Source organism: Nerophis lumbriciformis, linkage group LG01 (genome assembly GCF_033978685.3).
Source record: "Nerophis lumbriciformis linkage group LG01, RoL_Nlum_v2.1, whole genome shotgun sequence".
Lineage (NCBI taxonomy): Eukaryota > Metazoa > Chordata > Actinopteri > Syngnathiformes > Syngnathidae > Nerophis > Nerophis lumbriciformis.
This window is the reverse complement of record NC_084548.2, coordinates 101,111-113,894: the sequence shown is the minus strand read 5'-3', so window position 1 is coordinate 113,894 and position 12,784 is coordinate 101,111. Positions and strand designations below refer to the sequence as shown.

The window sequence follows — 12,784 nt, the reverse complement described above, 5'->3', positions numbered from 1 at the left end:
CAAAATAAATGTTGTTATAAAAAATGTACTTATTTAAGGCTCCAAATACTTCACATCAAATATTACACTTTGAAATTTGTTTTGGGGAAACCTTTGCATATTCAATGACATAAATGGAATTAATAAACAAAAACATAAAAAAAATATTAAAAACTCATAATAGACAGATATATCTTAAGTCAATCTAGAGATCGAAAGTCTAAAAAAATAACAAGACTTTTATGCGTGGGGCCCTTATGGGTCCCTGAGGATTTTAGTGGCTTTTTTTTTTTAACTGTCACTGAAATTATTAATAATAATAATAATAATATAATCAATCACATTATTGACCTACTAAAGGATCAAATTACCTCACATCAAATATTAATAATACTTTTATGTTTAAAACAGAGTTGTTGTTTTTTAAAAAGATGTTATAAATATTTAAAAATGTTTTTTTTTAAATTTGCAGCTAGATCGCTTTATTGCCATCAAACATGATTTTTGAAGGAAAAAAAACACATAAGACTTACCGGTATTTTTAACATTTTTATGACTGACTACTTGAGGGAAGCCATATAGTTAAAACATATCTATATTAAGTGAAACATATCAAAATGGCCCCACGGACTTTGATTTCTCAGTGTGGGGCCCTCAGTGGGGACTTAGAAGACATAAATCACATTTTTTCTTGGTGAAAAACCAAAAAAAAGGCTTCATGTGTTAACGTTTTGCAGGATATGATGATTATTCTGGAGGATATGATGATTATTCTGCAGGATATGATGATTATTCTGCAGGATATGATGATTATTCTGAAGCCTACTGCTTATTGCACGCCTGATTTTCCTGTGAAGCTGGCTGTTGGCAACACGCTCCATGAAAGCAGAGATCCATTTTCCTCTTTTTTCCATGAAAGCAAAGCTCCATTTTCCTCTTTTTCTCTCCCAGATGGATAGTGACGCACATTTCTAAAACGTGCAGCAGGTGTACGTCTCTGCTGCACGTGTTAGAAAAGGATACAAGAAAGACAAAAAACAAATGTCCACTGTATAGGACGTTAGTATTCAGGAGGATACAAAAAAAAGGCCAAAAACAAATGTCCGTTGCAGAGGACGTTAGTATTCAGGAGTATAAAAGGATGACCAAAAACAGATGTCCTCTGCAGAGGACACAAGGTCTCAAGAGGATAAACTAGACCACAAACAAATGTCCACTGCAGAGGACACAAGGTCTCAAGAGGATAAACTAGACCACAAACAAATGTCCACTGCAGAGGACACTAGGTCTCAAGAGGATAAACTAGACCACAAACAAATGTCCACTGCAGAGGACACAAGGCCTCAAGAGGATAAACTAGACCACAAACAAATGTCCACTGCAGAGGACACAAGGTCTCAAGAGGATAAACTAGACCACAAACAAATGTCCACTACAGAGGACACAAGGTCTCAAGAGGATAAACTAGACCACAAACAAATGTCCACTGCAGAGGACACAAGGTCTCAAGAGGATAAACTAGACCACAAACAAATGTCCACTGCAGAGGACACTAGGTCTCAAAAGGATAAACTAGACCACAAACAAATGTCCACTGCAGAGGACACAAGGTCTCAAGAGGATAAACTAGACCCCAAACAAATGTCCACTGCAGAGGACACAAGGTCTCAAGAGGATAAACTAGACCACAAACAAATGTCCACTACAGAGGACACAAGGTCTCAAGAGGATAAACTAGACCACAAACAAATGTCCACTACAGAGGACACAAGGTCTCAAGAGGATAAACTAGACCACAAACAAATGTCCACTGCAGAGGACACAAGGCCTCAAGAGGATAAACTAGACCACAAACAAATGTCCACTGCAGAGGACACTAGGTCTCAAGAGGATAAACTAGACCCCAAACAAATGTCCACTGCAGAGGACACAAGGTCTCAAGAGGATAAACTAGACCACAAACAAATGTCCACTGCAGAGGACACTAGGTCTCAAGAGGATAAACTAGACCACAAACAAATGTCCACTGCAGAGGACACAAGGCCTCAAGAGGATAAACTAGACCACAAACAAATGTCCACTGCAGAGGACACTAGGTCTCAAGAGGATAAACTAGACCACAAACAATTGTCCACTGCAGAGGACACAAGGTCTCAAGAGGATAAACTAGACCACAAACAAATGTCCACTGCAGAGGACACTAGGTCTCAAGAGGATAAACTAGACCACAAACAAATGTCCACTGCAGAGGACACTAGGTCTCAAGAGGATAAACTAGACCACAAACAAATGTCCACTGCAGAGGACACAAGGTCTCAAGAGGATAAACTAGACCACAAACAAATGCCCACTGCAGAGGACACAAGGTCTCAAGAGGATAAACTAGACCACAAACAAATGTCCACTGCAGAGGACACTAGGTCTCAAGAGGATAAACTAGACCACAAACAAATGTCCACTACAGAGGACACAAGGTCTCAAGAGGATAAACTAGACCCCAAACAAATGTCCACTGCAGAGGACACAAGGTCTCAAGAGGATAAACTAGACCACAAACAAATGTCCACTGCAGAGGACACTAGGTCTCAAGAGGATAAACTAGACCACAAACAAATGTCCACTGCAGAGGACACAAGGCCTCAAGAGGATAAACTAGACCACAAACAAATGTCCACTACAGAGGACACTAGGTCTCAAGAGGATAAACTAGACCACAAACAATTGTCCACTGCAGAGGACACAAGGTCTCAAGAGGATAAACTAGACCACAAACAAATGTCCACTGCAGAGGACACTAGGTCTCAAGAGGATAAACTAGACCACAAACAAATGTCCACTGCAGAGGACACAAGGTCTCAAGAGGATAAACTAGACCACAAACAAATGTCCACTGCAGAGGACACAAGGTCTCAAGAGGATAAACTAGACCACAAACAAATGTCCACTGCAGAGGACACAAGGTCTCAAGAGGATAAACGAGACCACAAACAAATGTCCACTGCAGAGGACACTAGGTCTCAAGAGGATAAACTAGACCACAAACAAATGTCCACTGCAGAGGACACAAGGTCTCAAAAGGATAAACTAGACCCCAAACAAATGTCCACTGCAGAGGACACTAGGTCTCAAGAGGATAAACTAAACCACAAACAAATGTCCACTGCAGAGGACACTAGGTCTCAAGAGGATAAACTAAACCACAAACAAATGTCCACTGCAGAGGACACAAGGTCTCAAGAGGATAAACTAGACCCCAAACAAATGTCCACTGCAGAGGACACAAGGTCTCAAGAGGATAAACTAGACCACAAACAAATGTCCACTGCAGAGGACACAAGGTCTCAAGAGGATAAACTAGACCACAAACAAATGTCCACTGCAGAGGACACAAGGTCTCAAGAGGATAAACGAGACCACAAACAAATGTCCACTGCAGAGGACACAAGGTCTCAAGAGGATAAACTAGACCACAAACAAATGTCCACTGCAGAGGACACTAGGTCTCAAGAGGATAAACTAGACCACAAACAAATGTCCACTGCAGAGGACACTAGGTCTCAAGAGGATAAACTAGACCACAAACAAATGTCCACTGCAGAGGACACAAGGTCTCAAGAGGATAAACTAGACCACAAACAAATGTCCACTGCAGAGGACACAAGGTCTCAAGAGGATGAACGAGACCACAAACAAATGTCCACTGCAGAGGACACTAGGTCTCAAGAGGATAAACTAAACCACAAACAAATGTCCACTGCAGAGGACACAAGGTCTCAAGAGGATAAACTAGACCCCAAACAAATGTCCACTGCAGAGGACACAAGGTCTCAAGAGGATAAACTAAACCACAAACAAATGTCCACTGCAGAGGACACTAGGTCTCAAGAGGATAAACTAGACCACAAACAAATGTCCACTGCAGAGGACACTAGGTCTCAAGAGGATAAACTAGACCACAAACAAATGTCCACTGCAGAGGACACTAGGTCTCAAGAGGATAAACTAGACCACAAACAAATGTCCACTGCAGAGGACACTAGGTCTCAAGAGGATAAACTAGACCACAAACAAATGTCCACTGCAGAGGACACAAGGTCTCAAGAGGATAAACTAGACCCCAAACAAATGTCCACTGCAGAGGACACTAGGTCTCAAGAGGATAAACTAAACCACAAACAAATGTCCACTGCAGAGGACACTAGGTCTCAAGAGGATAAACTAGACCACAAACAAATGTCCACTGCAGAGGACACTAGGTCTCAAGAGGATAAACTAGACCACAAACAAATGTCCACTGCAGAGGACACTAGGTCTAAAGGGGATAAACTAGACCACAAACAATTGTCCACTGCAGAGGACACAAGGTCTCAAGAGGATAAACTAGACCACAAACAAATGTCCACTGCAGAGGACACAAGGTCTCAAGAGGATAAACTAGACCACAAACAAATGTCCACTGCAGAGGACACTAGGTCTCAAGAGGATAAACTAGACCACAAACAAATGTCCACTGCAGAGGACACTAGGTCTCAAGAGGATAAACTAGACCCCAAACAAATGTCCACTGCAGAGGACACAAGATCTCAAGAGGATAAACTAGACCACAAACAAATGTCCACTGCAGAGGACACAAGGTCTCAAGAGGATAAACTAGACCACAAACAAATGTCCACTGCAGAGGACACAAGGTCTCAAGAGGATGAACGAGACCACAAACAAATGTCCACTGCAGAGGACACTAGGTCTCAAGAGGATAAACTAGACCACAAACAAATGTCCACTGCAGAGGACACTAGGTCTCAAGAGGATAAACTAGACCCCAAACAAATGTCCACTGCAGAGGACACTAGGTCTCAAGAGGATAAACTAGACCCCAAACAAATGTCCACTGCAGAGGACACAAGGTCTCAAGAGGATAAACTAGACCACAAACAAATGTCCACTGCAGAGGGCACTAGGTCTCAAGAGGATAAACTAGACCACAAACAAATGTCCACTGCAGAGGACACTAGGTCTCAAGAGGATAAACTAGACCACAAACAAATGTCCACTGCAGAGGACACAAGGTCTCAAGAGGATAAACTAGACCACAAACAAATGTCCACTGCAGAGGACACAAGGTCTCAAGAGGATGAACGAGACCACAAACAAATGTCCACTGCAGAGGACACTAGGTCTCAAGAGGATAAACTAAACCACAAACAAATGTCCACTGCAGAGGACACAAGGTCTCAAGAGGATAAACTAGACCCCAAACAAATGTCCACTGCAGAGGACACAAGGTCTCAAGAGGATAAACTAAACCACAAACAAATGTCCACTGCAGAGGACACTAGGTCTCAAGAGGATAAACTAGACCACAAACAAATGTCCACTGCAGAGGACACTAGGTCTCAAGAGGATAAACTAGACCACAAACAAATGTCCACTGCAGAGGACACTAGGTCTCAAGAGGATAAACTAGACCACAAACAAATGTCCACTGCAGAGGACACTAGGTCTCAAGAGGATAAACTAGACCACAAACAAATGTCCACTGCAGAGGACACAAGGTCTCAAGAGGATAAACTAGACCCCAAACAAATGTCCACTGCAGAGGACACTAGGTCTCAAGAGGATAAACTAAACCACAAACAAATGTCCACTGCAGAGGACACTAGGTCTCAAGAGGATAAACTAGACCACAAACAAATGTCCACTGCAGAGGACACTAGGTCTCAAGAGGATAAACTAGACCACAAACAAATGTCCACTGCAGAGGACACTAGGTCTAAAGGGGATAAACTAGACCACAAACAATTGTCCACTGCAGAGGACACAAGGTCTCAAGAGGATAAACTAGACCACAAACAAATGTCCACTGCAGACGACACAAGGTCTCAAGAGGATAAACTAGACCACAAACAAATGTCCACTGCAGAGGACACTAGGTCTCAAGAGGATAAACTAGACCACAAACAAATGTCCACTGCAGAGGACACTAGGTCTCAAGAGGATAAACTAGACCCCAAACAAATGTCCACTGCAGAGGACACAAGATCTCAAGAGGATAAACTAGACCACAAACAAATGTCCACTGCAGAGGACACAAGGTCTCAAGAGGATAAACTAGACCACAAACAAATGTCCACTGCAGAGGACACAAGGTCTCAAAAGGATAAACTAGACCACAAACAAATGTCCACTACAGAGGACACAAGGTCTCAAGAGGATAAACTAGACCACAAACAAATGTCCACTGCAGAGGACACAAGGTCTCAAGAGGATAAACTAGACCACAAACAAATGTCCACTGCAGAGGACACTAGGTCTCAAGAGGATAAACTAGACCACAAACAAATGTCCACTACAGAGGACACAAGGTCTCAAGAGGATAAACTAGACCACAAACAAATGTCCACTGCAGAGGACACAAGGTCTCAAGAGGATAAACTAGACCACAAACAAATGTCCACTGCAGAGGACACTAGGTCTCAAGAGGATAAACTAGACCACAAACAAATGTCCACTGCAGAGGACACAAGGTCTCAAGAGGATAAACGAGACCACAAACAAATGTCCACTGCAGAGGACACAAGGTCTCAAGAGGATAAACTAGACCACAAACAAATGTCCACTGCAGAGGACACTAGGTCTCAAGAGGATAAACTAGACCACAAACAAATGTCCACTGCAGAGGACACAAGGTCTCAAGAGGATAAACGAGACCACAAACAAATGTCCACTGCAGAGGACACAAGGTCTCAAGAGGATAAACTAGACCACAAACAAATGTCCACTGCAGAGGACACAAGGTCTCAAGAGGATAAACTAGACCACAAACAAATGTCCACTACAGAGGACACAAGGTCTCAAGAGGATAAACTAGACCACAAACAAATGTCCACTGCAGAGGACACAAGGTCTCAAGAGGATAAACTAGACCACAAACAAATGTCCACTGCAGAGGACACTAGGTCTCAAGAGGATAAACTAGACCACAAACAAATGTCCACTGCAGAGGACACAAGGTCTCAAGAGGATAAACTAGACCACAAACAAATGTCCACTGCAGAGGACACAAGGTCTCAAGAGGATAAACTAGACCACAAACAAATGTCCACTGCAGAGGACGTACAACACTAAGACAAAAACCTGACAGATATTTATTGACCTAAATAAAAGCTCAGTAAAAAAGTAATTTCCTGCATGAAATATGTGACAGTATCTCGCTGTAAGGTTATTAGTTGAAAGGATCAGATGATTATTGATCCCTCCCAGGCGGACTTGGACTAATGTTGAGGTTGTTGTCAGCCGTAGTGAAAGATGCAGCAGCAATATAATGCGATGCTAATCCTGGGTGTAGAGCAAGGCTCTGTTCTTCAGGATGGAGATGTTCCTAAATGTTTCTTGATAAACATGCGGGCGTCTTTTTGTCCTATTAAGCTCCTCCAACACCATTAAACACGTGCTGCAGAGACACCTCTCTTATCCCCAACAACAGCAAATCCCTTTTTGTCAGAAATCCTCACGTCGCCTGTCTTGTCAACGGACCGACGCCAGGCAAGCCGATTTGTGGAAAAGAAAGAAGAAAAAAAAGGAGATAAAAACTGCAAATTAAATTAATGAGTGGAGTGATTGTTTACATTTGTGGAGGTGCTTTTAGTATATTTGTAATGATTTATTTGTACTCCTTTTGGGATTTCATTTTAGCGGTGACGGGTAAATGACACCTCAGTGAGTGTTTGGCACACTCACTAACTGTGTTTACACTAGCGATGCACAAAATAATCGATTTAAGTCTGAATGGCGATTTTTATTCATCCCGATTCTAAATCAATTTAATCATTTTCAAAAATCGATTTGATGGATGGATAGATTTAATGACATTTAAAAAAAGTAATAAGTATCAATAAAAAAAAAAATAAAAAAAGGTTTTCAGGCCATTTGAAAGAATTAGAATCCCAATTCTTATTTATCCCCATTCTAAATCAATTCATCACTTTAAAAAAAAATATAATTATATATATAGAGTAAAATTTTTGATTAAAAAAATATAATTTTCAGGCCATTTCCATAAAACTAGAATCGCAGTTCTTATTTGTCCCAATTCTAAATCTATTCATAATTTTCAAAAAATGTATTAAAAAAATTATATTATATATTTATATATATATATATATATATATATATGTATATATATATATATATATATGTGTATATATATATGTGTGTATATATACATATTTATATATATATATATATATATATATATATATATTTATATATATATATGTATATATATATATTTGTATATATATATATATATATATATATATTTATATAAATATACAAATATATATATATATATATATATATATATATACATATATATATATATATATATATATATATATATTTATATATATAAATATGTATATATATATATATATATATATATATATATGTATATATATATATATATATATATATATCCATTTTCTACCGCTTGTCCCGTTCGGGGTCACCGGGGTGCTGGAGCCTATCTCAGCTGCATTCGGGCGGAAGGCGGGGTACACCCTGGACAAGTTGCCACCTCATCGCAGGGCCAACACAGATAGACAGACAACATTCACACATATATATATATATCCCACTTCCAAAGACATGCACCTGGGGATAGGCACCTCCCACCTCCAAAGACATGCACCTGGGGATAAGTTGATTGGCAACACTAAATTGGCCCTAGTGTGTGAATGTGAGTGTGAATGTTGTCTGTCTATCTGTGTTGGCCCTGTGATGAGGTGGCGACTTGTCCAGGGTGTACCCCGCCTTCCGCCCGATTGTAGCTGAGATAGGCTCCAGCGCCCCCCGCGACCCCAAAGGGAATAAGCGGTAGAAAATGGATGGATGGATGGATATATACAGGTAGAAGCCAGTAAATTAGAATATTTTGAAAAACTTGATTTATTTCAGTAATTGCATTCAAAAGGTGTAACTTGTACATTATATTTATTCATTGCACACAGACTGATGCATTCAAATGTTTATTTCATTTAATTTTGATGATTTGAAGTGGCAACAAATGAAAATCCAAAATTCCGTGTGTCACAAAATTAGAATATTACTTAAGGCTAATACAAAAAAGGGATTTTTAGAAATGTTGGCCAACTGAAAAGTATGAAAATGAAAAATATGAGCATGTACAATACTCAATACTTGGTTGGAGCTCCTTTTGCCTCAATTACTGCGTTAATGCGGCGTGGCATGGAGTCGATGAGTTTCTGGCACTGCTCAGGTGTTATGAGAGCCCAGGTTGCTCTGATAGTGGCCTTCAACTCTTCTGCGTTTTTGGGTCTGGCATTCTGCATCTTCCTTTTCACAATACCCCACAGATTTTCTATGGGGCTAAGGTCAGGGGAGTTGGCGGGCCAATTTAGAACAGAAATACCATGGTCCGTAAACCAGGCACGGGTAGATTTTGCGCTGTGTGCAGGCGCCAAGTCCTGTTGGAACTTGAAATCTCCATCTCCATAGAGCAGGTCAGCAGCAGGAAGCATGAAGTGCTCTAAAACTTGCTGGTAGACGGCTGCGTTGACCCTGGATCTCAGGAAACAGAGTGGACCGACACCAGCAGATGACATGGCACCCCAAACCATCACTGATGGTGGAAACTTTACACTAGACTTCAGGCAACGTGGATCCTGTGCCTCTCCTGTCTTCCTCCAGACTCTGGGACCTCGATTTCCAAAGGAAATGCAAAATTTGCATGGTTGGGTGATGGTTTGGGGTGCCATGTCATCTGCTGGTGTCGGTCCACTCTGTTTCCTGAGATCCAGGGTCAACGCAGCCGTCTACCAGCAAGTTTTAGAGCACTTCATGCTTCCTGCTGCTGACCTGCTCTATGGAGATGGAGATTTCAAGTTCCAACAGGACTTGGCGCCTGCACACAGCGCAAAATCTACCCGTGCCTGGTTTACGGACCATGGTATTTCTGTTCTAAATTGGCCCGCCAACTCCCCTGACCTTAGCCCCATAGAAAATCTGTGGGGTATTGTGAAAAGGAAGATGCAGAATGCCAGACCCAAAAACGCAGAAGAGTTGAAGGCCACTATCAGAGCAACCTGGGCTCTCATAACACCTGAGCAGTGCCAGAAACTCATCGACTCCATGCCACGCCGCATTAACGCAGTAATTGAGGCAAAAGAAGCTCCAACCAAGTATTGAGTATTGTACATGCTCATATTTTTCATTTTCATACTTTTCAGTTGGCCAACATTTCTAAAAATCCCTTTTTTGTATTAGCCTTAAGTAATATTCTAATTTTGTGACACACGGAATTTTGGATTTTCATTTGTTGCCACTTCAAATCATCAAAATTAAATGAAATAAACATTTGAATGCATCAGTCTGTGTGCAATGAATAAATATAATGTACAAGTTACACCTTTTGAATGCAATTACTGAAATAAATCAAGTTTTTCAAAATATTCTAATTTACTGGCTTTTACCTGTATACATGTATCGTTCCTGTGGTACTCATTGGGCTAAATCTGGCTGATAAATGACATTAAAAACCTTGAAATGAGTCAATGACTGATCATGGATGCATGAAGAGGAAGGACTGTTACCTGCGGGGGAAGCCCGGCGCCGACGGAGTTCACGTGGCCGCCGGGTGCCGCAGAGGCCATGAAAGTGTCCGAGTAGCCAGAAAAGCCGTGTCGATTAGAAGCGAGGCCGTAGGTGGAACTGCTGTCACTGCTGGACAGACCACTTTGGTGCACCGTGGACGGAGGAAGCGGTTGGGGTCGGTGAACCGTACCTCCGCCATCTGAGGAGAAACAACAGCAATGTTCACTATGTGGCCTAAAATTCATATTGCGATACATCTCAATTGCAAATTGGATAACATCTCGGTAGTGATGGGTCCGGCAACACCGATGCATCGGCGCATGCGTCGAGCTCATAGAGCAAAACCCTGTGTCGGTTTTAGAAAGTCACGTGACCGATCATGAGCTGTTTTGGTCACGTGACCGATACGCCAACTGTGTCGCCTCCTCTGTGCCCTGTGAGCGGCTCTTTTCTACAGCCGGAGAAATAATAACTAAGAAGAGAAATCGTCTAAAATGTAATACGTCGGAAAAACTTTTTTTTTTTTTTTTTTTAATAAAAATGTGTAAAAAAATTAAATTAAAAAAATTCCCAGTCCACAATCATCCACAACACGTTCTCTTAGATTTCCATGTTATGATACATGTTCACATTATTTATTGACTGTATCTAAAAAAGATAAAAATATATTTTTATTTAAATGAAGATATGAAATAATCCTAAATGAAATACAATGACTTGGTTTATATTATTGTATATACTAGGGCAGGGGTCACCAACGCGGTGCCCGCGGTCACCAGGTAGCCCGTAAGGACCAGATCAGTCGCCCGCTGGCCTGTTCTAAAAATAGCTCAAAGAGCAGCACTTACCAGTGAGCTGCCTCTATTTTTTAAATTGTATTTATTTACTAGCAAGCTGGTCTCGCTTTGCTCGACATTTTTAATTCTAAAAGAGACAAAACTCAAATAGAATTTGAAAATCCAAGAAAATATTTTAAAGACTTGTTCTTCACTTGGAATAAGCGGTAGAAAATGGATGGATGGATGGGTCTTCACTTGTTTAAATAAATTCATTTATTTTTTTACTTTGCTTCTTATTACTTTTAGAAATACAATTTTAGAGAAAAAATACAACCTTAAAAATGATTTTAGGATTTTTAAACAAATATACCTTTTTACCTTTTAAATTTCTTCCTCTTCTTTCCTGACAATTTAAATCAATGTTCAAGTAAATTTTTTTTTTTTTTATTGTAAAGAATAATAAATATTTTAGCTTCTGGTTTTTCGACGAAGAATATTTGTGAAACATTTCTTCAAACTTACTATGATTAAAATTCAAAAAAAATATTCTGGCAAATCTAGAAAATCTGTAGAATCAAATTTTAATCTTATTTCAAAGTATTTTGAATTTCTTTTAAACTTTTTGTCCTGGAAAATCTAGAAGAAATACTGATTTGTCTTTGTTAGAAATATATATTTGTTAAATATTCTAACAAAGTGCAGATTGGATTTTAACCAATTTAAAACATGTCATCAAAATTCTAAAATGTATCTTAATCAGGAAAAATGACTAATGATGTTCCATAAATTCTTTTTTAAATTTTTTCAAAAAGATTCAAATAAGCTAGTTTTTCTCTTCTTTTTGTCGGTTGAATTTTGAATTTTAAAAAGTCGAAATTGGGGATAAACTATGTTTCAAAATTTTATTTTAAATTTTTTTCGTGTTTTCTCCTCTTTTAAACCGTTCAATTAAGTGTTTTTTTCATCATTTATTCTCTACAAAAAACCTTCCGTAAAAGGAAAAAAAAATGTACGACGGAATGACAGACAGAAATACCCATTTTTTTATATATATATATATAAATGTATTTATTTAGCTATTCTTGTTTAAATCACACTTACGTGTAACTTACAAATGACAATATATTTATTTATTTAAGTGTGTATCAAACTGGTAGCCCTTCGCATTAATCAGTACCCAAGAAGTAGTTTTTGGTTTCAAAAAGGTTGGTGACCCCTGTACTAGGGCATCAAATCAGTGTCAGTTGAGTCGGTCCATAGGTTGCCTGTAGGGATTTTTAATGTCCAGCAGATGTCAGTATTTAGTCACACAGTATCGACACAGTATCAATACAGTTTTGCAATGTGTCGAAACGCTTCATGACGCCTCATCAACCCATCACTACATCTCGGAGAAGCTTTCCAGTCTGCAAGGC

At 39.8% G+C, this 12,784-nt stretch overlaps 1 protein-coding gene across 5 annotated transcripts in view; it reads right to left on the bottom strand.

The window, feature by feature from the left end:
* The window catches only part of LOC133615127 (paired box protein Pax-7-like), a 132,573-nt gene that overhangs the window by 33,978 nt on the left and 85,811 nt on the right, over positions 1 to 12,784 (bottom strand). For all 5 annotated transcript variants that reach the window (XM_061973490.2, XM_072916387.1, XM_061973502.2 and 2 more), the window contains exon 7: positions 10,590 to 10,789. In XM_061973490.2, the coding sequence (XP_061829474.2) occupies positions 10,590 to 10,789 (200 nt within the window). The remainder of the gene's footprint in view (positions 1 to 10,589; positions 10,790 to 12,784) is intronic.